Source organism: Drosophila novamexicana, unplaced genomic scaffold (genome assembly GCF_003285875.2).
Source record: "Drosophila novamexicana strain 15010-1031.04,08,12 unplaced genomic scaffold, DnovRS2.1 tig00001222-arrow-arrow-pilon, whole genome shotgun sequence".
Lineage (NCBI taxonomy): Eukaryota > Metazoa > Arthropoda > Insecta > Diptera > Drosophilidae > Drosophila > Drosophila novamexicana.
The window spans coordinates 1030569-1058480 of NW_020824845.1; the positions used below are offsets into that span (position 1 = coordinate 1030569).

The window sequence follows — 27912 nt, forward strand, 5'->3', positions numbered from 1 at the left end:
CATAGTGCTTAAGCTGCAAATATAAAAGTGCATGTGAACTATTTTCAAATATATAAGTAAATAGTTATGGATCAATCTTTTGAAGTGCCCATATAATTCATAAAAAAGAGTACATTTATGTTAAGCATTTTATAGGCATGAGAAACATATCGGAGCCTTAATATATATTCTCGATTAATTTCAAGGGCTTGTCATTCCGTATTTTTCTACTTCAGAAAGATATTTATACATATATTGCCCTCGACACATATAAATATTCGTGTATTTCTAAATTTTTATGAACTGAAGGTTATGCAAGATAATAAAGCGTAATAACTTGACTCTGCACAGTATATACTAATGATATCCGATAAATAAAGCGTCTAATGTAAGATAAATAAAAAAAAGTTAATACTATTTAAGGAGACTCTTCAATGTTAAGAGTAAATTATTAAAATAAATCTCGCATGCATATATCTAAGAAAAAATTATTTGATTTTCTAAGGTTCAGTAAAATTTAATAACTAAACAAATTATTTTCAAAATTCAACGGTGTTTGCATGGCCTCAAACTATTTTTTGAACGTTGTTCTATATCCTATATAAAAAGTTCCGAACAACTTTAAAAGTATATTATGAATTCTACTCGTGTCTCTAAAAACAATGCATAGGTTGTACTTTATAAACGCTGCGTACTAAATAATTATGTTTAAATTGCTATTTAAAAAACAAACGCAAAACGTTGCATATTGCGAATACGAATTAAAATGGAAAAAAGGTTTAAATATTTTGCATAGAAACATGTGAGGTAAATTTAAAAAATATTAATTGAAAAATGTGACAATTCGATAATCGTTCTATACCTTGAGCACCTGTAATCCATTAAATCATTTTCGTCGTAAAAAAGAAATCAAACGTTTAACATTGTATAAAATGTATGTGATGTGTGTGTATGTGTGTATGCGTGTATGTGTATGTATATGTGTATGTATATGTGTTTGTGTGTATGGTAATGTGTGTGTATGTGATGGACAAAAAAGTAGGACGATTATTGGAGAGTGGAAATTAAGTTAGAAAGGAAATAGATACATACAATAGATACAAGCATATAAAATGAACAATAAAACTTACCAGTTCAGAGACAAGGGGAATAGATTTACGCCTTGGACGAATGTCGGGCATACTGTCAATATTACTGTAGAACGGATTATCACCCGGATGGCCATTGGAACGCAAACTAACATCACCTGTTCCGGTGCCATTCTATAATAAAATAATGTTTCAACTTGTTATTTATTTGTATGCATAAAGGTTTCTTCTATTACTGTAGCTATTGATAATATATATTATGGTTTCTTTCTATGCTTTTATCCACAGTAGAGATTCAGTTCTAAAGCTCGAAACTTACATTTTGTATAGCCCAAAAATAAATATTAGCACGAAATAAGCATATTTAAAAAAACATACAGGAGGGCTATGGGTAGTGACATTTGTATGGAAAGTAATATTTTCATCCTTGTTGTATATACCATGTTTGTATATATCAAAACCCAGTTATTATTCCGATTATTATTATTCTGATGGGGAGTTAGGACTTAAAAAGTAGTGTTTTCTTGAAATATAAATTTTAAAAATTCTTAAAAAATTGGAAAAACTGAATCGAAATTTAAGAAATATGGTTTTAATATTTGTGTATTAACTTTAATACATCAATTTACCTTCTCCTTATCTTTTGACAACTCTTCTTCCTTCATTTTGTCCAGATTGTTTTTTTCCTCGATTTTACGCTCTTTCAACGTTTTCAGCAATTTCCACTTACTGCTGCTTAAGTTGACCCCTGCGCTATTTACAGTACCCGCTTGGGACCCCTCGACACTCGAATCCTGGCTAGTCAATTTAAGGGGTGGAGGCGGAGTATTGTTAACTGTCGGTAAAACATCGGGACAATTGGTCGTCCGAAAGTTGTCAGTCGGTAAACATACTGGCCCATGCGACCTAGATACTTCGCCAGTTAAGCTGTTGCGTGGGTCCCTTAAATCGGCTCCATGTACAGAATTTTCTTTATGACCTAAAAATGCATTTTTACTCAAGGACAGATCATCTGCTATTTCGTCCTCAACCAAGTCCACATCATCACTCAATGCAGCTGGCGTATCAGGCCCTGATGTGACACTGGAAGACTCATGCACGATATCCGATTCGATGGGTTGCTCGTCCTGTAATGCAGCAGCATGAGCCTGTCGATCGAGCAAGAATTTTAACCCGTTTCCGCTAGAAGACCTCAGTTTTTGTTTGTATTCGTATTCATCCTCAGACGAGTATGAGCAACTTGATACCAGTTGCGAGTCGATAGGAACGATGTCATGTTCGGCTGCGCGAGGATTTGCCCCCTTTCCCCTTTCACGCCTCTTCTTTTTGAAGCGTTTGAGTTGTTTTTCCGACACCGATGCATATGCAGCTGGGAAAGTTACCGTCTGATGTAATGTCGAGGCTTGGTCAATGTTATGTGAGTCTTGGAGCACTGGCAGCTCCTTGTTAGGATCTTTGGAAGATCCGTTCATCACCAGATCGGAGCTTGGTATCTGATGTTCGTTATTAACATCCTGCCAAGCGCTATGCATATCCAAGACCTTAACCAACTTTTCACCACCAAGCGAATGGTTTTGCTTGCTCAAAAATTCAAATTCCCTGCCCTCAGTAGTTGCATTAGTGACGTCAGCGCTACCAGGCCCGCTATTGACATCACTCTCATTAGTTCCAGCCATATCGGGTTCCAGCTTAACTACGCACCTGAGCTCGTTCAGCACCTGAGACATCTTGTGCTTAACGCTATCATCCGGTACATAGTCGGTCTGAGCAAGTGCATACTTTTCCGAATTCGTATAATAAATACTGTTGCCCTCAGCACCACTCATGGCCAACTGACCAATCTGCGTAAATAGCACATCGTTGTCGGGATGCTGCTCAAAGCCATCCGGGTCTGCTGACGCCGCTGCTGCAGCCGCTGCTTGGGCCTCAGTCCGCTGTTTTTCAAGTTCCTCAAGTTGGCGCAATTCATAGCAAAAGTACTCGTCGTCAGTGTCAATGCTGTCCTCAGTGCTCTGACGTCGAGACGAGGAGAGTGTGCGCCCGGAATGTTGACTGCGATTGTCATCGTCATCCCTCAAGCCATAGCAGAGACTGTTTGGAATGTCTAACGATTGTTGTGTGGCCAAAACTGTTTCCCGCCCAAGCTGCGGCAGCCCATTTAATTGGGTCAGCGTAGTGCTCGTAGTAGTTGGGTTTTTCTCTGCAGACTTCACACTGCACTCCTTGTCATCGTCATAAACTACGTTGGATTTTTGCAAAAAATTTGAAATGCCTGGAAATGCTTGTGGCATGCTAGTCTCATGGGGCGTTTGAGTGTTAGAAATTTCATTGGTTTCTACAAATATTTCTGGAACTTGGTCACAGTTGTTGAATTGTTGCATTGAATCGAATGTCTGATCCAACTGAAGATCGTCCCCCGTTGAGACGGGCATGGGCATTGCCATTGATGGCGATGCGGCTGTTGTCGTCTGTATTCTCTTTAGGTCACCGACAACGGCGAATAAATTATTCGCCAAATTTACTTGCAAACTACTATCAGGCGTATCTTCATAATAATTATCGTCCCGATTTTCGGTTGCTTTAGTAGGGTCATAGTTATCATCGTTATCAGAGTGGACCGGCAAGTCTTGGACTGCCAACTGCTGATTGGCCTCAAACTCGCTGGTCACTGAGTCATCGTTATCGGAGGATGTAAAGTTTGGGATATCTATTTCGGTATCTGAGATGCTAGATCCGTGGCGCAGGCTAAGGCTGTGCCGCTTATACGATTTAGCCTTCTGCATTAAACTATTCATTTTGGTCGAAAACGAGCGTTTCTTTTGCTTATGAGTTCGTACTGGATTCGAACAATCTGGCGAACTCCGTTCTGAAGGGGTAGACGTAGCTCGTTGTATTATTCGCATCGGCAACTTTTGAATACGTTTCGATAGCTCAAAATTACTATGAACGCTGGCGTGGGACCGTATGTGAGCAGAAGCTGTAACAAACGGATACGAGCCTGCCTGGCCACGCACTTGCATCTGTGAGCCTTTAGTCTGCATATCCCCACTAGGAAGGGAGTGGGATCGGTTGTACCTTATTGATCGCTTCAATTTAAAATTACCTGGTAGTAGGTTGGTAAGCTTGTTCCACACTTTGGGTGGTTTCGATTCGACTGGCTGCATAGCTGGTATATCCCGGATTTGCTGGTTACCGTTGCTATAGGCATTAGTCGATGATTGAGATGTAGACTGAAATTTCATATTAGTTGGATAAGAATTCACAAATTGTTGATGAGCTGATGGCCTATTGCACGGCCCATCTAAATTTGGATGGCGGAAACGTTCGCACTGTTCAAAGCCCATATAGTCTAAATTATTGCTGCTGTTATAGTCGGCGATGCCGTTGAATGTAGGATAATAAACTAGTCGATCCGTTAAGTGAGGCTTACGAGTTTGATCAATATCAGTTTCCAGATAACCAGAAAACTTGGACATATGAAGCTGACCCGACTGCGCATTGCCGCTCGCCGACAAATCTCTTTTTGATTCATCCAGTTTCACAGATAAGCTCTGTGGTATTTCATTCTTTAAAATATCCGGTATACGATTTGCACTAATCGTTGTTTTTGAATTCATATTGATACTGTCCAACAATCGATCAGCGCTTTGCTGTACCTGAGACGATGCTTCGAGCTGCTGTTGATCCCATTCAAGCATTTCATCAATTGTGCAAATGGTTTCATTGTCATTTGGGTTTGCCTCAGATGGGAGCACATTAAACATAGATTTATTTTCGTACGCTGAACAAATCGGAATATTTTTTGATAGCTCATGTATATAATTAAGATTTTCTTCCGAAAACATATAGTCACTGCCTATTTCAGACTGTTGATTTTGCTGTTGCTCCTGGAATATATTGATGTTGGACTCAGCATCAATATTAATTACTTTATCGGCGATTATAGCGCTTTTGGAGTTAACGTCTGGACCCGCTTGCAAGTCCAGCATCATCTGAATCATTTCCATGGTAATATCATTGTATTTGTTAAAAGATGAACTTCCATTATGAATATTTAGAGGCACGGATCCGGGTGAATTTGGTGACCAGCCACTCATTGAAGATAGCCCAGAGTCTGACTTGGCCTGCCTTGACGGGGATTTGAGAGGTTGTGGTTGTTGTTGTTGTAACATCTGTTGTACATGCGTTTCTGCACTAACAGGATTAACAGAGTTGTCTAATATATCCTCGAATCCGTTGTCATTGGGAGCTGGTGGTGGAGGACTTGTTCCACTAGGCCCCAGTAGAATGTCATCCAAGTCAGCGGAAGCTTTGTGTTTCTCTGGATTTTGAAGGTGTAACAGAAACAACATACTATTGTGGCGTTCGAGACTTTTCTTTAGGGATCTAATGTACTCATCCTGATTGTAAATATTTGTTGAACTCGAGGATTTCTCAACAATGCTTAGACTTTGCCCATGTCGTGGACTTAACAATATTTGAGGACTGACACTGCGACTGGTGGGTTGATAAATATGACTATATTCGCTCTCTACACCTATAAAATTATCAGCATCCAGTTTACGGCTCTTTGTTATTTTTTCAATATTTTTTTTGCGATTTATTTCAATCTCTTGAGTCTCCAGCAGTTTCAATTGCTCATCTAGATCTGAGTTATTTCGTAGCAGGTGGGCACTATATTCATTTGTCTTAGAAGTTTCTCTTAAGTTTACTTGGCTATTGTTTCGGTGAATTAAATGCTGTGGGATATTTGTACTTGTACTTGAAGTTGTACTTGTGTTTGTACTTGTACTTGGGGTATTTATATATTTGGTATTTGTTATTTTGTATTCTTCAAACGAATTGCCGACTAACTTCTTTAGAGTATCGATATTCTTATCAAATTTCTTCATGACAAGATCAAACTTTTCATCCACTTCCATGACACGCAGACGACGCAGCTCTTCAGCCATAGTGACAGGATTTAATAACAAAAGTGTTAGATTCTTGTCAACCTGATTGAGTTTCTCAAAAAATGTCTGCTCAGATCTAATTGTCTGCCGGAGCTTAAGGATTTGAGATGCAGATAATGATTGTAGGTCGCCTATTTTATTTATTTCTCTTATTATAACGTCAGTCATGCAATCTAGAATAGCAATATTTTGGTCATTAAGACTGCCGGCATCTTCCGAAGATGAGGAGTTTGTTGACCGTCGATTGTCTCTATCGGTAGAAAAATTTGCTTCCTCCTTATTTGACAGCGGATGATAAGACTTGGCATAATCAATATTTGGGTTATCTGTGCTACTAGACGCCTGGGCAAGTATGCTTTTCAAATTGTTGATCATATCCATTTCGTTCTTATGATGTTTTTTTTTTCGATGTTTTCGTGACTCTTTACTTTTATTGGTGCTCTCCAAAGCTGCAGGTCTCTGTATTCCTACGATTGATTTATCAACAGATGTAGTACATTCTGTAGTTTGTTTAAAATCTAAATTTTTCATCTGCTCCTCTTTTCCCTTCAGGGTCTTCATCAGAGAAGATGTCGATTGGCCAGTATTTAAGGGCAAGCCTCTGATATGCTCGTGAGTTATTTTTGCCTGCTGTAGCAGCCGCTCCATATTGGATATTTCTGAAGTTAAATTATTCTCTCGATACGCTTCGTTAAGATTTTTGTAGAAATTTTCGTTCATTTCCCCATCGTCTGTCGCTTCCGGCTGCAAATTTAAATTTGTCCCTCCGGTATCTTCAATAGGATCAATTTCGTTCCCTCCTTGACCGGTTTTAACGGCGGCTAACCGAAAAAACTGCACCTCTTCAGTTAGTTCGCCGAGTTCCTTGGATGAAGTCAACGCATTTACATCGGATGCTTTCTGTCCCATTTCTTGTCCTCGTATTGACCTAACATTGCGTAGGCTAGCGTTAACTGAAGGACCAGCGGATGCGGAAGCGGAAGCCACTTGTTCGAGCACCCGCTGTCCATTCAAAAACTCCTGCAATAGTTCAGCGCGCGCATTGTTCGCCATAATCTGTTGCTGTTCGTACATTAGTAAATCCGATTCGGAATAAAGCTTTCCTCGGGTTCGTTTCTGATGTGCGCTAAAACCATCTGCATCGCCAACTACATTCTTAAGCCATGAGCTATCATGTTCTTCTATATCGAGTTGCTTATCATCCCTAGCCTGTTCCACACCACTTTCCTTTAAGTTAATCCCTGACGATCCTATGTTGTACTGCAAAAATAGGTCATCGCTGTTATTATCCGTGTCTAAGACATACGTTGTTTCATCCAAATATACGTTGCCAGGAATGGTATGTCCATGCTCATGGCTATCCATGATTAACTCTAAGCTGTTCATCTGATTTTCCGCTTCCTGGCAGTGTTTCAATTCCTCTAGTATATGACGAAAATCTTGTTTTTCGGACTTTGGCTCCAAGATATCAATATTGGCATCCAATTCCAGTTCCATTGGTAAAAGCTGATTATCTACCAAAAACGAAGCAAACGGAGAATTGGCATCTAAGTCAACTTGTTGCTGTTGTTGTTGCTTTGCCGCAGCGATGAGACCCATTAGATTGCCCATCACTGATTGTTGCTCCACGGATATGTTCTCCAATTTTTCTAGCCTTGTCCAAATCTTACCGTACTCATTGGAGAGTAAGTCAAGCGCTCGCCAAGCAAACTTCAGCTCTGTCTCAAGCAAACTAATGCGCGTCGCTATCTTATCCATATAATCGGATATAATATAGTCCGAGTGCTGCTGCGAATTGTACAGCTGGCACAATTGCTGTTCGCTTCTAATGGACGCAATGCTCCCGTTATTCAGGTTGGATCTGGACATAGACATCGGCATGCTATCACTGACTAAACTCAACTGAGATTTATTAAGTGCCCGTGGCGTAAAGCATTTAGCCTGTTGCTGCTGCAAATTCTTCTGCGAATGCTGGAGAGGATGCTGCTGGTGATGTCGACTTTGAAGCTCCGTGTATTGCAAGGAACTTTTCGCCAGTGTCTGTGCCTGTGACTGCTGCTGTTGATGCTTAAACTGCTGGAGGGGATGCTGCTGATGTCGGCTCTGCAGCTCCATGTGTTGCAAAGATGCTGTCGCCAGTGTCTTTGCCTGTGCCTGCTGTGACTCCAGTTGATGCTTAAGCTGCTGTTTGATCTTAAACTGACTGTAAAGTGCATTTGCGGCAACGCTGTAAGGTTGCGACTGCGTCACCGACTGTAAATCAATTTTGGCTTCAGCGCCACATAGATTCAATGACGAAGTAGCCGAAGGCATCGCAAAAGTTGACTGGATTCCCTGTTCCTCCGTGGTTTTTTCCACAAATGGCGCTGCTGGCAATAAGTCCGTACACATGGCTTCTCCAAAGGCCGGATCAAAATTGGATGGCCTGGGAGATGTTGATGTTGACGGATCAATAGACATCACGGCAATCGGAATTGCTGTTTTCAAACGCCAACTGCTTGCTAAATATTTTGTACTTTTAAGAAACATTCTTCTACAGAATCATGATGCATGCATACATACCAAAAATGTCGAGGTGATTACTTTGAATTGAAGATATACCCTTTAAATAATCTGATCCAAGTGTCACCAATCAATCCAATTCAATAATACCTTGTACATGGAATTAAAAACGTTTTAATCCTTTTCAGAAGGCCCTAAATACGAGACCAAGAACCGATTCGGTTTGAAAGGAAAATTTCAGCACATTTCGACTCATTTTCGTTTAGCTGTTTTTCCGAATGAGTCCGAAACGATTTCAACGCTTTTTCATCCCTATTCAATACCAATTGTCAGCTGCTGCCCAGCTGTTTTCCACTAATTGTGTCTGGTGACATAAAATTTATTGTTTAAATGCCGGGGCCATGATATTTTTCGTACTAAGGCAGAGTCGATTTATTACAGCTTACTATTAAGAACAGTTCAGTTATTCTAACGAATAATGGAATTAATATTTTGGCTTATTTTGATTCCGTCAGCTCAAAAGCAAAACTTATGAAAACGCCAAAATTTGATCGGAATCAACATTATAAATACCAATCCAATTTAATTCGGAAAGGGAAGGACCGTTAGTATTTATTAAAAGTCCCATTGGTTAATGTTTACATTCGAAGAGCTCGTTGTTTGGCTTTGTGTAAAAAAAAAAAAACAGATTTGCTAATCTTGGTACTACAACCGACTTCGAACGACACACTTTTCATACCTGGTATGTCTGCATAAAAGTGTCAAAACGTAAATAACTTTAAGCCGCGTGTATATGTGAACAAGCATACAATTACATTTGTCCTCATTGGGCAAAAATAACAGCCTATTGGCAGAAGCAATTAGGTATAATAATATGGGAGAAGCATAAATTTTGAAATATTTTACTAATTTGTGTACATGTGTACAGAATGTATATATGTACATATACATATGTATGTTCGTATGTCTCTACGCTTGCTCGCGGATTCTATCATGTGACACAATTAAAATTTTGTATATTTAATACATTAGTATGTATAACATTGTGTATACGTATTCGGGTTAATTTGAGTCGGCCGTGTTGGTTTGGCTTTCATTAATACAGTATTGTATCGTAATCTTTTAATTATTTGTTTATTTGGTCTTGTCTCGGTGAATCAGTGTTGTCGTTAATATTTTAATATATTGCTGCCTATAATCACTTTCGATACAATTTTTATTTTAAGATTTCACTTCTGAACAATGTTGCGCAGAATTGATGTGAATTGGAAAACGCTGAAAAGTATACTACATCTTGGTAAACTCTGCTCCTTAATGGAATATACATAGATATTCTCTCTCATATTCGCTCTCTTGGATGAGTCTGTGTGTGCCAGGTAAGTACGTGACTGCGATTCCCACTGAACTTCGACTAGTTGTACACAGGGACTGTGACAGCTACAACGGGAGTGCATAAAAGTCGTCTGCATTCAACTGAATACACACATGACGTGTTTGAAACTATAAAACAGCCAGAGAGAGGAAATGTGACAGCCACACTTGGGAGTCGGTTAACTAGTACGCATGCGATATACCAAACAGCTTGAAATTATTGCGCGGGAGTTGCTTGGTAAAGCTTTCGAAAGCTTTACACATACAGAGAGAGCCTTTCCTGAGGTTACATTGAGTGTTAAAGTGTTTGATAAGGACAGTGGTTGCTCGGTAAGCTAAACAATTTTGAGTAAAAGCTTATGCCCGAACTTGCGTCTCTCCATTTTAAATACTCAATGGTTAGTATTAAGCAAATAAATAGATTCATATATTATATGCGTCTGTTTGAGCTTTCAAGAGAAACATACTACTCTTTGCCGCTGATATGCAAATACAAAGCATAACAAGTAAGTCGGGAGCTCCCGACTAGGAAATACCCTGAACCCTCTTATTCCAACACCAATTTCAGTTGTTGCATTGATGTTTTCGCTAGCTGCCCATCCAATTGCGCAGGTATATACAACTTTGGTTTTTCGTAACCGATCTTAATGAAATTTTCTACAGTATATCTTATTGTAGCATCGAATTTTTATGTATATTCAAAAAGTCAATTGCATTTAAATTGTGGATTAAATTGGTTGGCAATATAAATTGGGTTATTAACTTGATTTATAGCTCTGCGGTGTTAACGGGGCGGTGGCGATAGGTATAAAATGAAAGATATTTGATATATATATAATATTCTAGAAGCAACAAGATGTCGATATCGATTTTTGTCGATTGCTTGGAAACGAGGTTAGTTATCGATTATCTGAAACAAACTCGATCTGCGCGGGCACTAGAAGGACCTACATCTAAAATATCAGGTCTCTAGTTCTTATAGGTTCTGAGATCTTTGAATTCATACATACGGACAGACTGACGGACAGACAGACAGACGGATATGGGGCTAGATCGACTCGGCTATTGATGCTGATCAAGAATATATATACACACATACATATATATATATATATATATTACATACCTTTGCATTTTGTACAAATACAATATTCCCTTTTTACCCATTTTTAATGGGTTCAAGGTATAAAAAATTCAGTATTTTATTGCAGTCGGTAATACATGATTGTTGTACATATAGACATATTATTAGTGCTCCTAAATGCTTTAGGAAAAGTGTTTTAATATCCTGTACACACAAGACCAAGGACTATACATCATTGTCAATTACTACAACTTAAACGTTTGGCACGTTGGTTCTTGTTGGGAAACAAAACTCCGAAAAAATAAATCTCCCGAAGATCTGTGTCACCGAACATTTTTACTCATTCAGAGGAATATAACATTGTTATTCTGATTGTAAATCAGTTATATGATTTAAAATCATTTAATTTTAATTTTTCAATTTATGCCCGTCAAAATCTTGTTTAAAACCTACTTACATAAGAAACGACACTGTCGCGTTGGTGCTTTAGAAGACAGCTAAATTTTCGGGTGCGCTCTGCCGCAGTTGGAGTTATCAGCTGCTGATTGCCCATGTGCGGCTCGTCTTGGCCCTTCCCTTTGTTGATTCGATCGCTAAGCAATCCAAATATCAAGTTCATTGTGAGGTTTCAAACACTTTGCACAAACTGCACGGCTCTCGCACAACAACTTGGCAAATACCAAAAACCAATAGTTGGGCCTTAAAAGCATTAGCGCGATGTATGCTCGTACATGCATATACATATGCATGCATATATTTGACACATATACATGTGTAAGTACTACCATCACCTAATTAACGACTATGTAAATGCCGGTGCTTATCATTATAATTCGTATACCCTTCGCTCATATTGTCAAGCATATTCATTGTTATGCTCAACGTTACATAGGCTCTTTGAAAAGCAGGCGCTACTATCTTATCTGTATACGTGGTTCTGTTTGTCATGACGCAGATATGACTTCGTAAGAGCTAAAAAGTAAAATGTATAGAATTTCTGCCTAATACGAGGCAAGCTATCGATTATCGGACACAATTTTAAGTGTCTAGCTGTTAAAGGTTCAGGGATCGTCGCGTTCATACATACGGACGGACAGCCAGACATGGACGAATAGGCGGAAAGTCGGAAAGACAGACGGACATGGCTACATAAAGTCAGCTATTGATGCTAATCAACAATATACACACTTTATTGGGTCGGAAATGTATCTTTCTGTCTGTTACATTGCACAAAACTGTTATACCCTGTTTACTCATTTTCATTGAGTTCAGGGTATAAAAACAACAACAAAATAAGAAATTTTTGGGATTAAGGGAGATAATAAAAGAGTATAATTAATGTTTGTCCAATGCCCCAAAACTCAATATTAAAGCTTTATATATGAAATTATGTATACGCTTAATACAAATTTTAAAAAGAATTTGTATGTAATAATAATATAATCAGGTACTCACATTTAGCTGCATTATGATTTTGTTGTAGGCCCAGTGCCATCGCTGCTTAGCCGTAATCTCTGGCTTTCGTATCATCTGCATATGACCGCTTACAACTTCTTCAGTTTCGCCTCGCATCAGAACCTTCTTCTTTTGGGGCTGGCTTCCTGTGGGTACCAGGTCAGCCAGTTGATCATCATCATCAGCGTCTCCTTCAGGCGATATGTGTGCTGCGACACGGCGATCGTTGTTTAAATCTATCGGACTTGATTCTTCTTCTTCTATAATAATACTGTCCTGTTTTTTAATTTGCTGGTGACCCTCTCCAAGCTGCAGGCAAATCCCTGCAGCCTTGCTGGTACGAAGCGAAGTATGCTCAGCAGTATTGGCGATAGCTGGAGTTGTATTCATGCCCATAGTGGCATTGGTGGTCGTACCCGGAATGAAGCCGTTACCCTCCGCTTCTTGTTTGCGGCCTTCGGCAATACCAACGCTACCACTCGAGCTTTCGTCTAGATAATTGCCACAGTCCTCATCACTTTGATAAGTCTCGTTTAAGAAATCGTCGTTTTGTCCATCGTCCACATAGTCTAATGATGATTGCTTATGACTGAGCAATAATTTTTGTGATTGGTGCTGATGCTGATGCTGATGCTGATACTGATGCTGCTGCTGCTGCTGCTGTTGAGTCTGCTGCTCAAGATACTTATATTCATCCTCTTCATTAAAGAAATCCTCTCGATAGTCATAACCTGCGCTAACTTGTTCATAATAATCATTTGCACCTCGACTTGACGGTGTCGTCTGCTGATGATCCATGTAGTAATCATCCTGCTCACTATCGATGCAATAATTCGGTTCATGGTCAACCTTATCGGGGTGTCCCATAAAATCTTCAGTGAGATCATCATCTGATTCATCATCAAAGATCTCAGTTGGCTGCTGCTTAATTAGCAGCCCCGATTTACCATTAATGGTGGGCAGTTTTTTGCCGGTGGATCCTGCTGACGGCACCGCCGGTAGTAGCTTCTGTCCAGCTATCACTTTACCCAGCATCGGTGAGTGTACGGCTGCCGTGTCTTTGGTATCAATTTGCTGGATCTGATTACCATCCGAATAGTATATAGAGTATGCTTTATTATCATTGATATTTATATGCACTGACATGTCGTCACCAAGCATGTGAGTATTGCTATTCTCGTAATCATCGCCAGCTGTTGAATATTGGCTTGACACCGAGTCCGGGTTAGTAACTAGCTCGTTATAATCATTGTCCATAACACTGTGAAATCCAATGGCTCCAGACGCGTTCGTTGTCGATATTGTATTGGCTGCCCGCGTTGCTTCTTGCCCAATGTTAGAAACAAACGATACACTCGAAACTGGGGTTACAGTTTGGTTAGAAGACGAAATGGCTGGCACGTCTCTGGGCTTGGTTTGCCCAACTGTTGTGACAACTGCAGATGGTGTCGATGCTTTTTGAGCCACAGCTGAGGCAACAGAGGAGGCACCCTGGTTGACCGCCTGCGTAGCTGACTGTACCGCTGCTGCAGCCTTACCAAAAATTGAGCCTAACATACCACCAGTGCTGCCGACAGTGCTAGATCTGTCTTTTTTTATACCCACCTTTGGAGCTACTGGTTGGGACTTACTTGTTCCGGTTTCGATTACGGACCTGATTCCTGTTTCAAGCATAGAGGTATTCTGTTCTTGAGCGGGTAAGTTACTCGCTGACATTGAAGATTGATATTGAGTGAAAGGAATTGTATCAACTACCATGTTCGATCCTAGTTCCATCTCAGCTCCAACAGTTGATTCATAGGGGTCTGTGTAGCTGTATATACTGTCAACATGACCCTCATCTGTCGTTTGATACGGTGCAGAACATTCACTGTACCCATAGTCGTCATTAAATCCCAACACCTCTATTGCGGGCCTATCAGGTTCATAATTTCCGAGGTAGTCATAATCTAGATTTGACTTGGTTTCTAGCACAGAACTATTGTTATGAACGGCCCGTGACTCTTCCAGATATTCAATACTCGGGCTAAGAGTGACGCTTACGTCTGTGTTGGTATTCGTATCAATTACGTTTTCATTTGTATAATCATATCCCTTTGATGTGCTTTGACAGTTGAGCATATGTTGGGCACTGTCCGCTGTTGATATTGTAACAGAGACGGTGGAAGTTGGTGGTGCTGCTTCCTGTGGTTGGTCTTGCTTGTTGGAGCTGGAAAGCAATCCTCCTACACTCGGTACCAATTTCGAGGCCAATCCAAAGCCAAAACTTTTCTTACTGTTATTGTTGGCTGGATACTGTTTAGTTGCTTCCATCGTTGAGCTAACACCGCTGAGCACACCATCCAATCCGCCCTTGATTCCCTTAGATAGACCTAGATAGACGCTGGTAGCCGCCGACGCAACGACTTTAGCTTTCTGAGGTGTATGTGGAGCTTCGTCAGGCACACACGGCTGTTGTTGCTGTTTTTGAGATGGTTTGTAATATCCCCCTTGGCCAAAGCCGAACGACTCGTTCAGTTCATTTGAACTACCTGTTTCCCTTACATCCATGTATGCGTTACTTGATGGATCAGAGGGTATATAATTCAGAGTATCATTGCTGTTTGGCTTCAGAGCAGGAGTTAAGCACGTCTCGCATTCAATATGTGCAATTGTTGCTGTCAGCGCTGACAAATCAACATTAAAGCTATCGTAAAAGCTGTCATCGAAAGCCGAAACTGTGCTCACTAATGTCTGGTCAATGTGGCTTGATAAGTAATCTGGTACAGTTTCTGATAATTGTGGCTCAAGTTGCAAGGAGATACCACCTTCAAGTTTTGCTTCGGTTGACATTATGTCTTGGTATTTGTTCATATCAGCATGAGTGGAAACAGTATTTATCGGGGCTAGGTTTGGCAGCCAGGTAGGAATTTCGCTTTGATATTGATTAAGCTGATAGCTTTGTACTCCAAATTCTTTACATTCGTGCTCGCAATGTGTGCTTGATTCTGTGGGATGAGTATGGGATGGCATTGTTACTGTACTTTTCAATGTTTCTGTCTCCGCAAATAAACTAGTACTGAATTTCCGAAGCCCTGCATCTGTAGTAGCAGTAACGCTATCTGCTTTACTTGTTTCTGGAGAAACTGCTGTTGTCTCGTCACTACAAATATCCAAAATTGGCGGCAGTTCAGGAAGTTCAAACTTTTTCATATAATCAACGTACGATAGCGTAGGTAAATCAGCGATAATTGACGCTGGCGTAGAAACTGTAGCTGGACTAGTGTTAGTGATGCCTATTGTCGAGGGACTAGACGCAATAACAGTTGTTGTGAACACGTTACTCAAGTGGCTTAAAGTTGTGACTGCATCGTGAGAAACACTCTTCGCTGCAAATTGGTCAGACTTTTTACCCTCCATAGTTAACGGGATCGGTAAGATCGGTTTACTTGGTAGATACGACAAAGTGGATGAAGACTCACTTGGCGGCGTTATGACCATTTCCTCTTTTGGTGCCGTTAAAACGGCGGCAGCATCACCGCTTAACAGTGATGATTCAATGGTAATGGGGCTAGTCGTCCATGAGGTAATCGAATTTGGCATTTGGGATTCCAGTGATGTCAGTTTAAATGAGTCCAACGAAACCTCCCTACCACTTACGTATGTATCGAAAGTGGACCTTGCGGTAGTAGGGATCATGGTGTGATCATTTTCAGTCGAAAATTTAAGTGAATCGAATGTATAAGGTTTTAAGTAATCAGATATGTCAAATGGTGATGTCTTAGCTTCGCACAAAGAAGGAATTGTTACTGTTGTTTCTGTTGCTGTGAAAGCCGAATGGTGATGGTTTGATGTTGGGACCGCTGAAGATGATTCTTGCTCTACCGCGGATTCAGTTGATGTTTTTTGAATGAAATTGGCGGGTACTGTGAAATTTAGCTGGCTTTTGTCGCTAGAAAGCTCACTTTGAAACAATGAAAGCGGTTCGCTGGCTATCGAAGTTGGTGGCCAAGATCTAAATGAGTCGACAGACCTGGGCAATTCGCTCTGATGGCTCTGGAGCTGAGTTCTATTATGCATTTTTGTAAATGCTTGACTCTCCTCCGAGCGGGAAAAATTATTGGCACCATCAACAAAGGCCATGGCTGTCGTTGATATCATAGGAGAACTTGGGTTCATGAGGGTAGTCATCCGTTCGGAATTTGGTATTGCAGGCAATCTCTCTGGCGATGAGCTAACAGAAATTTCGGATGGTAAAACCATCGATTCTGTCCGGTTGATACTGATGTCTGAACCAATATAAACAGAGTTCAGATTAGCTTGTGCTTTTGGCAAGGGCAACTTTGGCAACTGCTTTGCGCGATGATTTTTCTCAGGCTGCGCTTGGGACTGGAATGGAATTTCTGAAATCACTTCTGGAACTAATGTGCCAGTCGTATGCGATGATTTATAATGTATAGCAGGTGACGGGAGACGTTTAGGCAATTTTCTAGTTGTGGTCGTCGTCGTCGACATCGTAGTAGTTGTCTGAGCGTCTGTTATCGACCACCGTGCTAAAGCTATCGTAGTAGCGTTGGTAAAGGCAACTGAGGAGGAGGAAGATGAACAAATGCTGATATTTTGATCGCAACATGGCACTACAGTTGTGGCCGCGCCTGAATAATTATCAATGCGCCTATTGGAGTGCTGAACCGGTACTCTTGTCTCCCCAGATGCTATCACAGAAGCTGTTGTCATTGCCATCATAAGTGAGATTTTTCGCTGCTGTTGCAACTTGTGCTGGGCATTGCTCACTGGCGGCGTGTCACTGTACGCTGACAAGTTATCAGAATTGCCACCGTACTCGGAATAGTCGGTGTAGTCAAGCGGCAGCATAGATGTGTAGGGTCGAGCCATTTGATAGAAGACGTCATAACTACTGGTCCCTCTAGATGACCCTGGTGTAGCCGATACGCTACCACGCACGTTTTGATTTCCGAAGGCATCTGACTTTAAGTTGTTATCTTCAAATAATCGATGTGAGGAGCTGGGTCGCTGCTGAGGCTCGGGTAACAACCGCATTGGCGCCGCTGGCAAAGTAATGAAACTACCTATTCTCTCGTCTATTAAACCAGCATTCGATGCATAGCCGGAATGTCCATTCAGATTGTTTTGAGCGTGAACATTCTGGTAAGCAGCCGCGTGCGGTAACATCCGATAATTCGAATTGTCCATTATTATCGTCGTCGACGACGCGGGTACGGTTGGCAAGCAGACACCAACGCGATTGCCTTTTCTGGTGTACGTACCTTCAATTGGCACATCATCTGAATATTTCGTTAACGAGCCACACCCATTGTGTTTCACTGGTGCAGTTGAGCCATATCCATAACCAGCGCCTCCATAATCAATTGGAGCGCCGATATTATCGTCCCAATACTCCCCAGTTGGTACCCCAGCTACACTCTGCTCTTCTGGGACATAGTCATCTGTATAATGCGCATAATTCCGGTTAAAGCTTCTATCTCCAAATATATGATCACCACCTCGAGGCCAATTCACATCAGAAGAGTATTCTTCTGAAACGCCATACTCATCATAGGTAAAGGCACCCGAATGCTCTTCATCATAATTATAGATGGTGCTGTTATTAATTGGTCGGCTGTCAGTGGATAAGGCATCGTTTTTGTTATTATGATAGCGTTCGTCCCGGGCATAATGCTGTAATGAACAAATGCTTAATAAAATGAGGATCAACTTAATATGGAATGCATATAGATCGCCACTAACCGTCATGTTTTATGTTGTGCTTGCACTTTTATTGAAACACTAAGGCTGAGGCAGATATATGATGCTGTGCTCGCATTGAAGTCATTCAAGATTTTCGGATTCGCCTTCAGACTCGTCTTTTTCAGTCTGAACTCAGGAGGAACGTATGGCATCTTATGGCCTCCTCGACATCAGAAGACTTTCTGTAAAAAGAAGATTATGTTGACAATTATCATAATTATTTGTCTGCAGAGATCTTCAATGAGCTTAGGGCTGCTGCTAAACATTTACTTCTTGCTTTTCATTTTATCTTAAATTTCGTATATTAATTAATTTTTCGGAACAGGAAACTGTCTGTTATACCAAATAGTGACCTATGTTCATTCAACTCGCACATATCTAAGTTGCTATACTCGTATATTTTCGCACCATTCATTGTATATTATGAAAATTGGGTTTTTATTATTTGGTTTATAACTAAAACATCAAGCAAAGACGCAGCCATAGACCGTTCACTTGAATTGATTGTTTGGGTAGGCTTGCATGATAAGTTGCTTTACTTTCAACAAATATTTTCCTACTTTACAATATTTTCGCAATTCTTAATCAATGTTTTTATTTAGCTTTAATCGAACAGTACAACTTTCAATGAAATGGTATGTATATCAAATACATGTATATACATATGGAAACATATAAATATATTTACATATCTTTGTGCATTGTAAATATTTCTTTAAAGCTTCTTTTTATTTATTATTATTATATTGTTGAATATATATACATACATACAAAAAACTTATTCTCTTTCAGAAAGTTATATTTTCACTTTTAAATTTGACACTTATTTTATCGACCCGCTTGCAAAGTGTGCCAAACACGTGTAATATTTTGCAATTGATAAGTTAACTTGACGAACTTACAACCCTGGATTGAAATTTAGATTGCTTAATTACAGTTATCCGTAACCGTTACCGTATCGTAGCCATAAACATTTAAAATGCACTCATCAATTTAATTTAATGAATGCATTTTTAATCAACTTTTTTTGAAATCCGCAATTTAAACAATTCTAAATGAGGCTTGTCTTCACTTGTTCGAAACGGATGAAAAAACTTATTTTGTATTGTATAATTCTGACTGTGTGAGTACGAAACACGGAGCATGCGCAAACAAAATCGCTTCAGAAGTTAATAAGATTTACAACTGACAGTTACCTTGGCGTTGCCGGATCAATTCAGAGACAAGTTTTTATACGATACTCTAATGATTGCTACTAACATCCTTCATTGTAGTACATCGTAAATTATTGCTGGTAACAGCCAATAATATATTATTACTCTGCATTTCGAATATCTCCTGTACAACATTTGTAATTGTAGTGTGCTTATTGATTATTATCTACATTTCTACGTCTGTTACTACCTTGCTGCCAAAAATGAATTCAATTTGCACACAAGCACAACTGCAATTTAACTGTAAAGAACCCGCATATAACCACACGTAAATATAGAAACATCGATAAGAGAAAGTATAATTTACTCATCACGGAAATATCGTTTCCTTTTATTCGATATTTATATTTCAGGTCACCCCTAGTGTCGATGACAAACATTTTTGTGAGAATAAAACGAAATAGAAACATCGATAAGAGAAAATAGAATTTACTCATCATGGAAATATCGTTTTCTTCTATTCGATGATTATTTTTCAGGCCACCCCTAGTGTCGATGACAAACATTTTTGTGAGAAAAAAAAGAGCGAGGCAAATAATTAAAAATAACGAAAACGCTAAAAAAAAATTATAAAATGATTATCACTGTAAAGAACCTGCAGCAGCAAACCTTCACAATTGACTTTGACCCAGAAAAAACGGTAAATTGCATTTTTAATATTTAAGGTCTACCGTACACTGTACATACATACAACCGTATTTATATCTCCGGTAGGTTTTAGAACTCAAACAACAAATTTTTAATGAACGCGGTGCCGAATACTTCGTGGAGAAACAAAAACTGATTTATGCTGGTACGCAACTGTCTTGCTTGTTGATATTCACAGTATTCTTATAGTATATATGTATTAATTTTTGCTTAAGGCGTCATACTGACAGATGAGCGAACAATCAGTTCATACAAAGTCGATGAGAAAAAGTTCATTGTGGTGATGCTTACCCGAGATATAAGCGGAACTAGCAGTAGCAGCAGCAACAACACAAATACAGATGCAATTTCGTCGCAGCAACTTCGGAATCAGGCCAAGGAGACGACAGAAAGATCGACAAAAGATGAGCCACTGGTGAAAAGTAGGCCTGCTGTACAAGTAAATGAATCTTTATCGTCTGAAAAGGGAGAAAAGACTAACAAAATAACTAGTGAAGCTGGGGGAGAAGTAGACAGTACCGGAGCTGGATCTCCAGCACCAGCTTCAGCCACAGGCTCTACCACTGACTATTCAAGCATTGATTTAGTTGGTGAGCTGGCCAATGCGTCATTGCAAACACGTGCCGAGTCAAATTTACTGATGGGTGAGGAATTTAATCGTACTGTTGCCTCAATGGTTGAAATGGGTTATCCCCGGGAGCAAGTGGAACGCGCAATGGCAGCCAGCTTTAATAATCCTGAGCGCGCTGTAGAATATTTGATTAACGGAATTCCCCAGGAGGAGATTTTGTTTACTCCAGGAGATGACGAGGAATCTTCAAGAGCATCTAATATACATCAGGGTGCTGCACGCGATTTACCGGCTGAATCAGCCGCTGGTAAATACATTTTATTATATGTACATCATATCGTTCGATTAACCTTTCCTATTTTAGACCCATTTGAATTTTTACGCAGTCAGCCACAATTCCTACAGATGCGCTCTCTGATATACCAAAATCCGCATCTTTTACATGCTGTTCTACAACAGGTATGTAAAATACCGTCATTAATCCATTCTTAATCGTATTTTTAATTTATTAACTTAGATTGGCCAAACAAACCCAGCTCTTTTGCAACTTATTTCTGAAAACCAAGATGCGTTTCTGAATATGTTAAACCAGCCCCTCGAAGATGAGGTGGCCGCCAACGCACAACGACTTGGTCGAACACAGTCGAATTCAAGTCGAACAGAAAATGTGACATCATCGGCAATCCAAGTGGCAACTACGGAGGGCCAACGTTCTGCCGCTGGATCAGAAAACCAGCCTATAGCGGTTGCCTCAGAAAGAGATGGTACTGTTTTGGCGGAAAGAAATGTACCAACAGAAAGCCTAGCCACTATTCGTTTAACACCACAAGATCAAGATGCTATAGAGCGGGTACGTACAACTGTTCCAAACAGTGATTAACTGTTTTGTTGTATGCATATTAAAAAAATTAAATAGTTAATTTAAACGAGAAAGAAAGACTATCTTCGGCACGCCGAAGATCTAATAGCCTTGCAGACCCAACCTTCTCATAATGCTTTTAGTGCTTTGCCCGTATCTAAGAAGCACAGGGAAAATAGTTAATGCCGAGTGGTCAAGAAATCTTGATAAACAAAAAGGTTTTTCATCAAAAACCTAGTTTTCGAACGATCGTTCCTATGGCAGATATATGATATAGTAGTCCGATGTAAATAAGATTTAGCAAAAATAAAGGGAGCATACTGAAATCGTTAAATGCCGTATTTAATCTAAATATCTTGAATGACAAAAAAGTATTCCATACAACTTAATTTTCGACCGATCGTTCCTATGACAGCTATATGATATAGTGGTCCGATCTAAATATGATTCTGAATATATATGAGGAGTATCGTAAAACTAATAAATGCCGAGTTTGGTCAAGATATATTGAAAAACAAAATGTTTTTTCATACAAAAACTTAATTTTCGACCGCTCGTTCCTATGGCAGCTATATGATATAGTGGTCCGATCTTAATAGGATTTTGCCTATATATGAGGAGTATAGTAAAACTTATAAATGCCGAGTTTAGTCAAGATATCTTATAAACAAAATTTTTTTCTTACAACAACTTACTTTTCGACCGATCGTTCCTATGGCAGCTATATGATATAGTAGAGTGGGGATTTCTAATTCAATTTGCTGAATAAGTTCACTCGTTCATTTTCTGGCCGTGAACTAAATCGGTAATTTAGTTCACTCGTTCAGCTATTCAGTCGGTCATGAACGATGAATTCTGCTCAGCTATTAAGTCGGTCATGAACTATTCGCTTAGTTCAGTTATGCAGTCAAATCAAAAGTGAAATTAAAATCTCGCTATCTTTTATGTTTATTAAGAACTGAACATCTGAAAAGAATGTCTCGTTCAGGAACTGCTGAGTTGCATACAACGGTTATGACCGACTGAACGAGTATCAAGAATGTATCGTTCATGACCGACTGAACGAGTACAGAATACATCGTTCATGCCCGACTGAATAGCTGAACGAGTGAACTAAATGACCAAGTTAGTTCACTAATCACTGAATAAGTTCAGTGGTTCATTTTAATGACCCGTTCAATCGAACTTGGTCTGAACTAAACGTCACAACTCTATGATATAGTGGTCCGATTTTAATAGGATTTTGCATATATATGAGGAGCATAGTAAAACTTAATAAATGTCGAGTTTGGTTAAGATATCTTGAAAAACAAAATGTTTTTTCATTCAACAGCTTAATTTTCGACTGATCGTTCTTTTGGCAGCTATATGATATAGTGGTCCGATCTTAATAGGAATTTGCCCATATATGAGGAGTATAGTAAAACTTATAAATGCCGAGTTTGGTCAAGATATCTTAAAAACAAAATGTTTTTTCATACAACAACTTAATTTTCGACCGATCGTTACTATGGCAGCTATATGATATAGTGGTCCGATGCACCTGGTTTTCACATATGTATGTGCTGCGTGCAACAGAAAGAGGGACTTCTGCAAAATTTCATAAAGATAGCTTTTATATTAAGGGACTAGTTCGCATAGAAACACACAGACGGACATGGCTCTATCGACTCGGCTGTTGATGCTGATCAAGAATATATATTCTTTATGGGGTCGAATATGTCTCCTTCTATGCGTTACACATTTCACAAGTAAGAGGTTCTAGTCGGGAGCTCCCGACTAGGAGATACCCTGAACCCTCTTATTCCAACACCAAATAAATTAATAAAAAAAAGTTCCCTTGGCAGGGCTCGAATTTGCAACTGACCTCATTACTTACTGTCGACTCTACTCAACAGCCACACCAGCAAAAAAAAAAAAATAATAATACTTTCCCCGGTAGGTCTCGAACTCTTGACAGACCGCACCACTTGCTATCCCTCTAATCAGCAGCCACACCAACAATTAAGTACTTATGATAAAAAGAAACTAAAATAACATTACAAAAAAAAGATGCAATTACCATGCTATTAGAATGCGAAGCAGACGCGCATGAATGTGTGTGTGTACATGTATACAGAAATTCTTAAAGCTGCTGCCCCTTTCAATTGCGCAGTTGCATATAACTTTGGTTTTTCTTAACCGATATTTATGAAATTTTCTACAGTATATCTTATTGTACCATAGAATATTTGTGTATTCTGAAAAAATCAATTGCATTTAAATTGTGGTTTAAATTGGTTGGCAATAAAAGTTGGGTTATTAACTTGATTTATAGCTCTGTGGTGGTAGCGGGGAAGTGGCGATAGGTATGAAAAGAAAGATACTTAAAATATCTATAATATTCTAGAAGCAACATATCATGTTTGGTGGCTCTAGCTCTTATTATTTACCCAATTTGCTAAAAAAAAAAAAAAAAACAGGATGTCGATATCGATTTTTATCGATTGCTTGGAAACGGAGTAAGTTATCGATTATCGGAAGCAAACTCGATCTGCGCGGGAACTAGGAGCATCTACATCTAAAATTTGAAGTCTCTAGCTCTTATAGGTTCTGAGATCCTTTGGCTCATACATACGGACAGACGGACGGACAGACAGACGGACATGGCTAAATCGACTGCCTATACCCTTATAACCATTTTTAATGGGTTCAGGGTATAACAAAGTTATAATACCCTCTGCAAGGGTCTAAAAAATCAATATGTTAAAAGTGATTAGAAATATGTATGTCTAGTTTAAACGAGAAAGAAAGGCTATCTTCGGCACGCCGAAGATCTAATACCCTTGCAGACCCAACCTTTCATAATGCTTTTAGTGCTTTGCCCGTATCTAAGAAGCACAGGGAAAATAGTTAATGCCGAGTTGGGGCAAGATATCTTGATAAACAAAATGTTTTTTTTTACACAAAAACTTAATTTTCGACCGATCGTTCCTATGGTAGCTATATGATATAGTGGTCCGATCTTAATGGGATTTTGCATATACATATATGAGGAGCATAGTAAAATTTATAAATGCCGAGTTTGGTCAAGATATCTTAAAAAACAAAATATTTTTTCATACATAAAACTTAATTTTTGACCGATCGTTCCTATGGCAGCTATATGATATAGTGGTCCGATCTTAATAGGATTTTGCATATATTTGAGGAGTAAAGTAAAACTAATAAATGCCGAGTTTAGTCAAGATATCTTGATAAACAAAATGTTTTTTCATACAAAAACTTAATTTTCGACCGATCGTTCCTATGGCAGCTATATGATATAGTGGTCCGATCTTAATAGGATTTTGCATATATTTGAGGAGTAAAGTAAAACTAATAAATTCCGAGTTTGGTCAAGATATCTTGATGAACAAAATGTTTTTTCATAAAAAAACACAGTTTTCGACCGATCGTTCCTGTGTTAACTATATGATATAGTGGTCCGATTCAGCTGGTTTTCACATATGTGCTGCGTGCAACAGAAAGAGGGACTTCTGCAAAATTTTATTAAGATAGCTTTAAAACTGAGAGACTAGTTCGCATAGAAACAGTCGGACATGGCTATATCGACTCGGCTGTTGATGCTGGTCAAGAATATATATACTTTATGGGGTCGGAGATGTCTCCTTCTATGCATTACACATTTCACGACAAAGATTTTGTCAGGCCTAAACAGTGGTTTGAAAAAAAAAAAAAAAATTGGAAGTACCTGTCGCTTATAGATGTAAAGGTCATTCGAAATTTATTAATATCTTTGTATGACTATCTCATTTTACCCCGCGAATCCGCGAAACTTTAACTGACTTATTTTTTTATTTAATATTTTACAGCTAAAGGCACTAGGATTTCCAGAAGCCCTTGTTTTGCAAGCTTACTTTGCATGTGAAAAAGATGAGGAACTGGCTGCAAATTTCTTGCTTTCATCTAGTTTTGATGATTAAATCAGCCGATTGCTGACATGTTACACATATGTATACCCATATACAAAGTCGTTACAATAAAAGAATAGGTTACTGAACAACCATACATAAACAAGTTTTGGGCTGAAACTGTATTTAAATACAGATTAAGGTGACATTCGAAGCTAAGCACTATATTTGTGACAATTTGAAAATATATCTTTTTATTTTTTAGTAATAGCCAATTCGAATGTCGCCTATAAAATATATGCAGTTGTAATGCGGTTTTGTTTATTTAAATGACAAGCAGTTGGTAAATATGGCTAAATGTATGAAGAAATATAATTGGTTAAAATTATACATATCATATTTACTTTATGTATGGTGTATATATGGATTTATCTATAAATTTGCTCATATTTAAACTTGTTTGATTACGGCAGGTTGATCTATCCCAACTTTTGAAAGAGTCCCATGCGTTGACAGCGGCAGTTGCTCCCCCACAAATTGCACCTACACGAACTACTGAAACAACAGTCACTCGGGCGATTATCACAAGCACCATTACGACGGATACATCCTTTTCGGTACACATTTCTATTTAATGACAAAGGACGGCTAGAAGTGTGTACAACACGTTATTGTCAAATTCCGATCAGATGCAGATGACTTACCTAATGCTTGGACCAGAATATGTAGGGGTATATCTCTTTTCATAACGGCTAGGGTACATCAGACGTATATCATTTCCTGGAGACATTAAATTTTAAATTAAATTTATGTTGGCTCATCTCTATTTATAAAACTGTTTGACATGCCTGACTAATTGGTGACTAAAGTGAAAACCTAAGCCGTAAGCTGAAATTTTTACTTCATTTACCTTGTATGATGCGCTACATTATGAGGGGGTTTGGGTAATTAGCGTGCACCTCCATCACATGAAGTTACTATAGTAAAAATTTTGGCTTCCAAGCTCCTCTTGGGCTTGCTGTTGGTCACCAATCAGTCAGCCAGTGAGGACAAACAGTTTTATATATAGAAAATTATCAATGTTTTAAAGAGTTCCTTAGTTCATAGCGACCGGGTTAAATACTTGTACAATATCAATAATTTAATCAATTATTTAGATTTAAAATACCGAAATTATCGGTGCTCCTACAGTGGAGGAACTCTTTCTGTGAGCAGAGTGAAAATGAAGAGATTCGTTTTTGTGTATGTACATTTCCTTTATAAATACCAACCGAGAAATGTATTCCGGCTGATAGCAAATTCCTTATGTTTAGGATACAGAAGTTCACTGTTGTTTTTCCTAGGGCCTCTGGGAACTTCACTGCCAGCCACTTGTTGGAACGCTATTAATGAAATTGCCAAAATAACAACACCTTTGGATGTTAAGCGCAGGATTTTCAACGCCCCGTCCATCTTGAAAGTATACAAATTATTTTTTATATTAAACGCTTGATTCACGTAAATTTGGTAACAGGTTTTAAAAACAAGAAAACAATAGTGGAAAAGGACCTCGTCGTGCTTTTCACAGCCTGTTACTCAATACTGGTGTCTTGTTTCGTAGCTTCCTTTGTCAATCGCGTCTGCGCCGCTCTGTCGCGCATCCCTTATGGCTAGGTAGGTCACAAACGCAGTGCGCATTTTCACGTACATTTTCAATTTATCAAAAAGAATATGTACCTCCTACTGAAATATTGTCATTTGTCGATTTGCGAGAGCACGCTTACCTCAGACTAGTTAAGAAAGCGCAACATATCTCTGTTAAATTTCTCTGTGTATATGTACATGTACATTTATATGTACATAAGTACATGTATATATACGAGTGTACATATGTAAGTCTATTTGTATGTACAGATGTATGCATTTACACATGTATATATGTACATATGTATTTACGTGCGTATGTATGTACTTATGTATGTATGTGTCTACATATGTGTGTATGTATGTATGTACATATGTGTTTATGTATGTATGTACATATGTGTGTATGTTTGTATGTACATATTTGTGTGTATGTACGTAGGTACATATGTAGGTATGTACATATGTATTTATTTTATTTATGTAGGTACATATGTATGTATGTACATATGTTTTTACGTACGTATGTATGGTGTACATATGTATTTATGTACGTATGTATGATGTACATATGTATTTACATACGTATATATGTATGTATGTTCATAGGCATGTATGTACATATGTATTAATGAAAATATGTACATAAGCATGTATGTACGCTCCGCGAGTGCGAGTGGCATTTTTCGTGCTTCAGCTTCCTAGCTCTTACGGCTTGGATTTTTCTTTAGTTGTTGATCAGTCAGTCAGGACCATATAGAAGAAAACCTGGTGAGTTTATAAACGAGAAGTCAATATAGTGAATAATTGCTTGTGGAAAAGCAGGAATTAAATTACAAGTCTTCAAGACTGCATTAGTCACTTTAATTATTAACAATACGCTACACATGTAATATAATTATGTAAAAATTACGTTTATATTTTA

At 38.8% G+C, this 27912-nt stretch overlaps 3 protein-coding genes across 15 annotated transcripts in view; 1 reads left to right on the forward strand and 2 right to left on the reverse strand.

The window, feature by feature from the left end:
* Positions 1-19207, reverse strand: part of LOC115766762 — a 32700-nt gene extending 13493 nt beyond the window's left edge. For 3 of the 13 annotated variants that reach the window (XM_030710754.1, XM_030710755.1, XM_030710756.1), the window contains exons 1-4: positions 8582-9504; positions 1697-8520; positions 1110-1241; positions 842-850 (exon numbers count right to left, since the gene is read on the reverse strand). In XM_030710754.1, coding sequence (XP_030566614.1) covers positions 842-850; positions 1110-1241; positions 1697-8479 — 6924 coding nt within the window. In that variant the 5' untranslated portion in view covers positions 8480-8520; positions 8582-9504. Of the gene's footprint in view, positions 1-841; positions 851-1109; positions 1242-1696; positions 8521-8581; positions 9505-12431; positions 18111-18179; positions 18362-18946 lie in introns of those variants that run through there. The other 10 variants (XM_030710750.1, XM_030710751.1, XM_030710752.1 and 7 more) reach the window with 9 other exon arrangements.
* A 594-nt stretch (positions 19208-19801) lies between these two features.
* LOC115766763 (UV excision repair protein RAD23 homolog A) lies at positions 19802-25525 on the forward strand. Its single transcript, XM_030710757.1, has 6 exons — positions 19802-20033; positions 20108-20186; positions 20257-20919; positions 20977-21071; positions 21130-21462; positions 25326-25525. Exons 1-6 carry the CDS (start codon positions 19968-19970, stop codon positions 25434-25436), a joined length of 1347 nt encoding a protein of 448 aa, XP_030566617.1. The 5' UTR covers positions 19802-19967; the 3' UTR covers positions 25437-25525.
* LOC115766765 lies at positions 25506-27208 on the reverse strand. The gene is made up of 3 exons (XM_030710758.1): positions 26636-27208; positions 26069-26144; positions 25506-26012 (listed from the first exon to the last, which is right to left on the reverse strand). Exons 1-3 carry the CDS (start codon positions 26814-26816, stop codon positions 25844-25846), a joined length of 426 nt encoding a protein of 141 aa, XP_030566618.1. The 5' UTR covers positions 26817-27208; the 3' UTR covers positions 25506-25843.
* Positions 27209-27912: the final 704 nt, after the last annotated feature.

Excerpts from the sequence above, each read along its gene's own strand:
- LOC115766763 (XM_030710757.1), top strand. The coding sequence starts at position 19,968 with ATGATTATCACTGTAAAGAACCTGCAGCAGCAAACCTTCACAATTGAC. Across the intron at positions 20,920-20,976 it reads ACCGGCTGAATCAGCCGCTG|ACCCATTTGAATTTTTACGC; the intron begins GTAAATACATTT and ends TTCCTATTTTAG. Across the intron at positions 21,463-25,325 it reads ATCAAGATGCTATAGAGCGG|CTAAAGGCACTAGGATTTCC; the intron begins GTACGTACAACT and ends AATATTTTACAG.
- LOC115766765 (XM_030710758.1), bottom strand. The coding sequence starts at position 26,816 with ATGGACGGGGCGTTGAAAATCCTGCGCTTAACATCCAAAGGTGTTGTT. Across the intron at positions 26,145-26,635 it reads CAGCCGGAATACATTTCTCG|GAAATGATATACGTCTGATG; the intron begins GTTGGTATTTAT and ends TAATGTCTCCAG. Across the intron at positions 26,013-26,068 it reads TATTCTGGTCCAAGCATTAG|CCGTCCTTTGTCATTAAATA; the intron begins GTAAGTCATCTG and ends ACACACTTCTAG.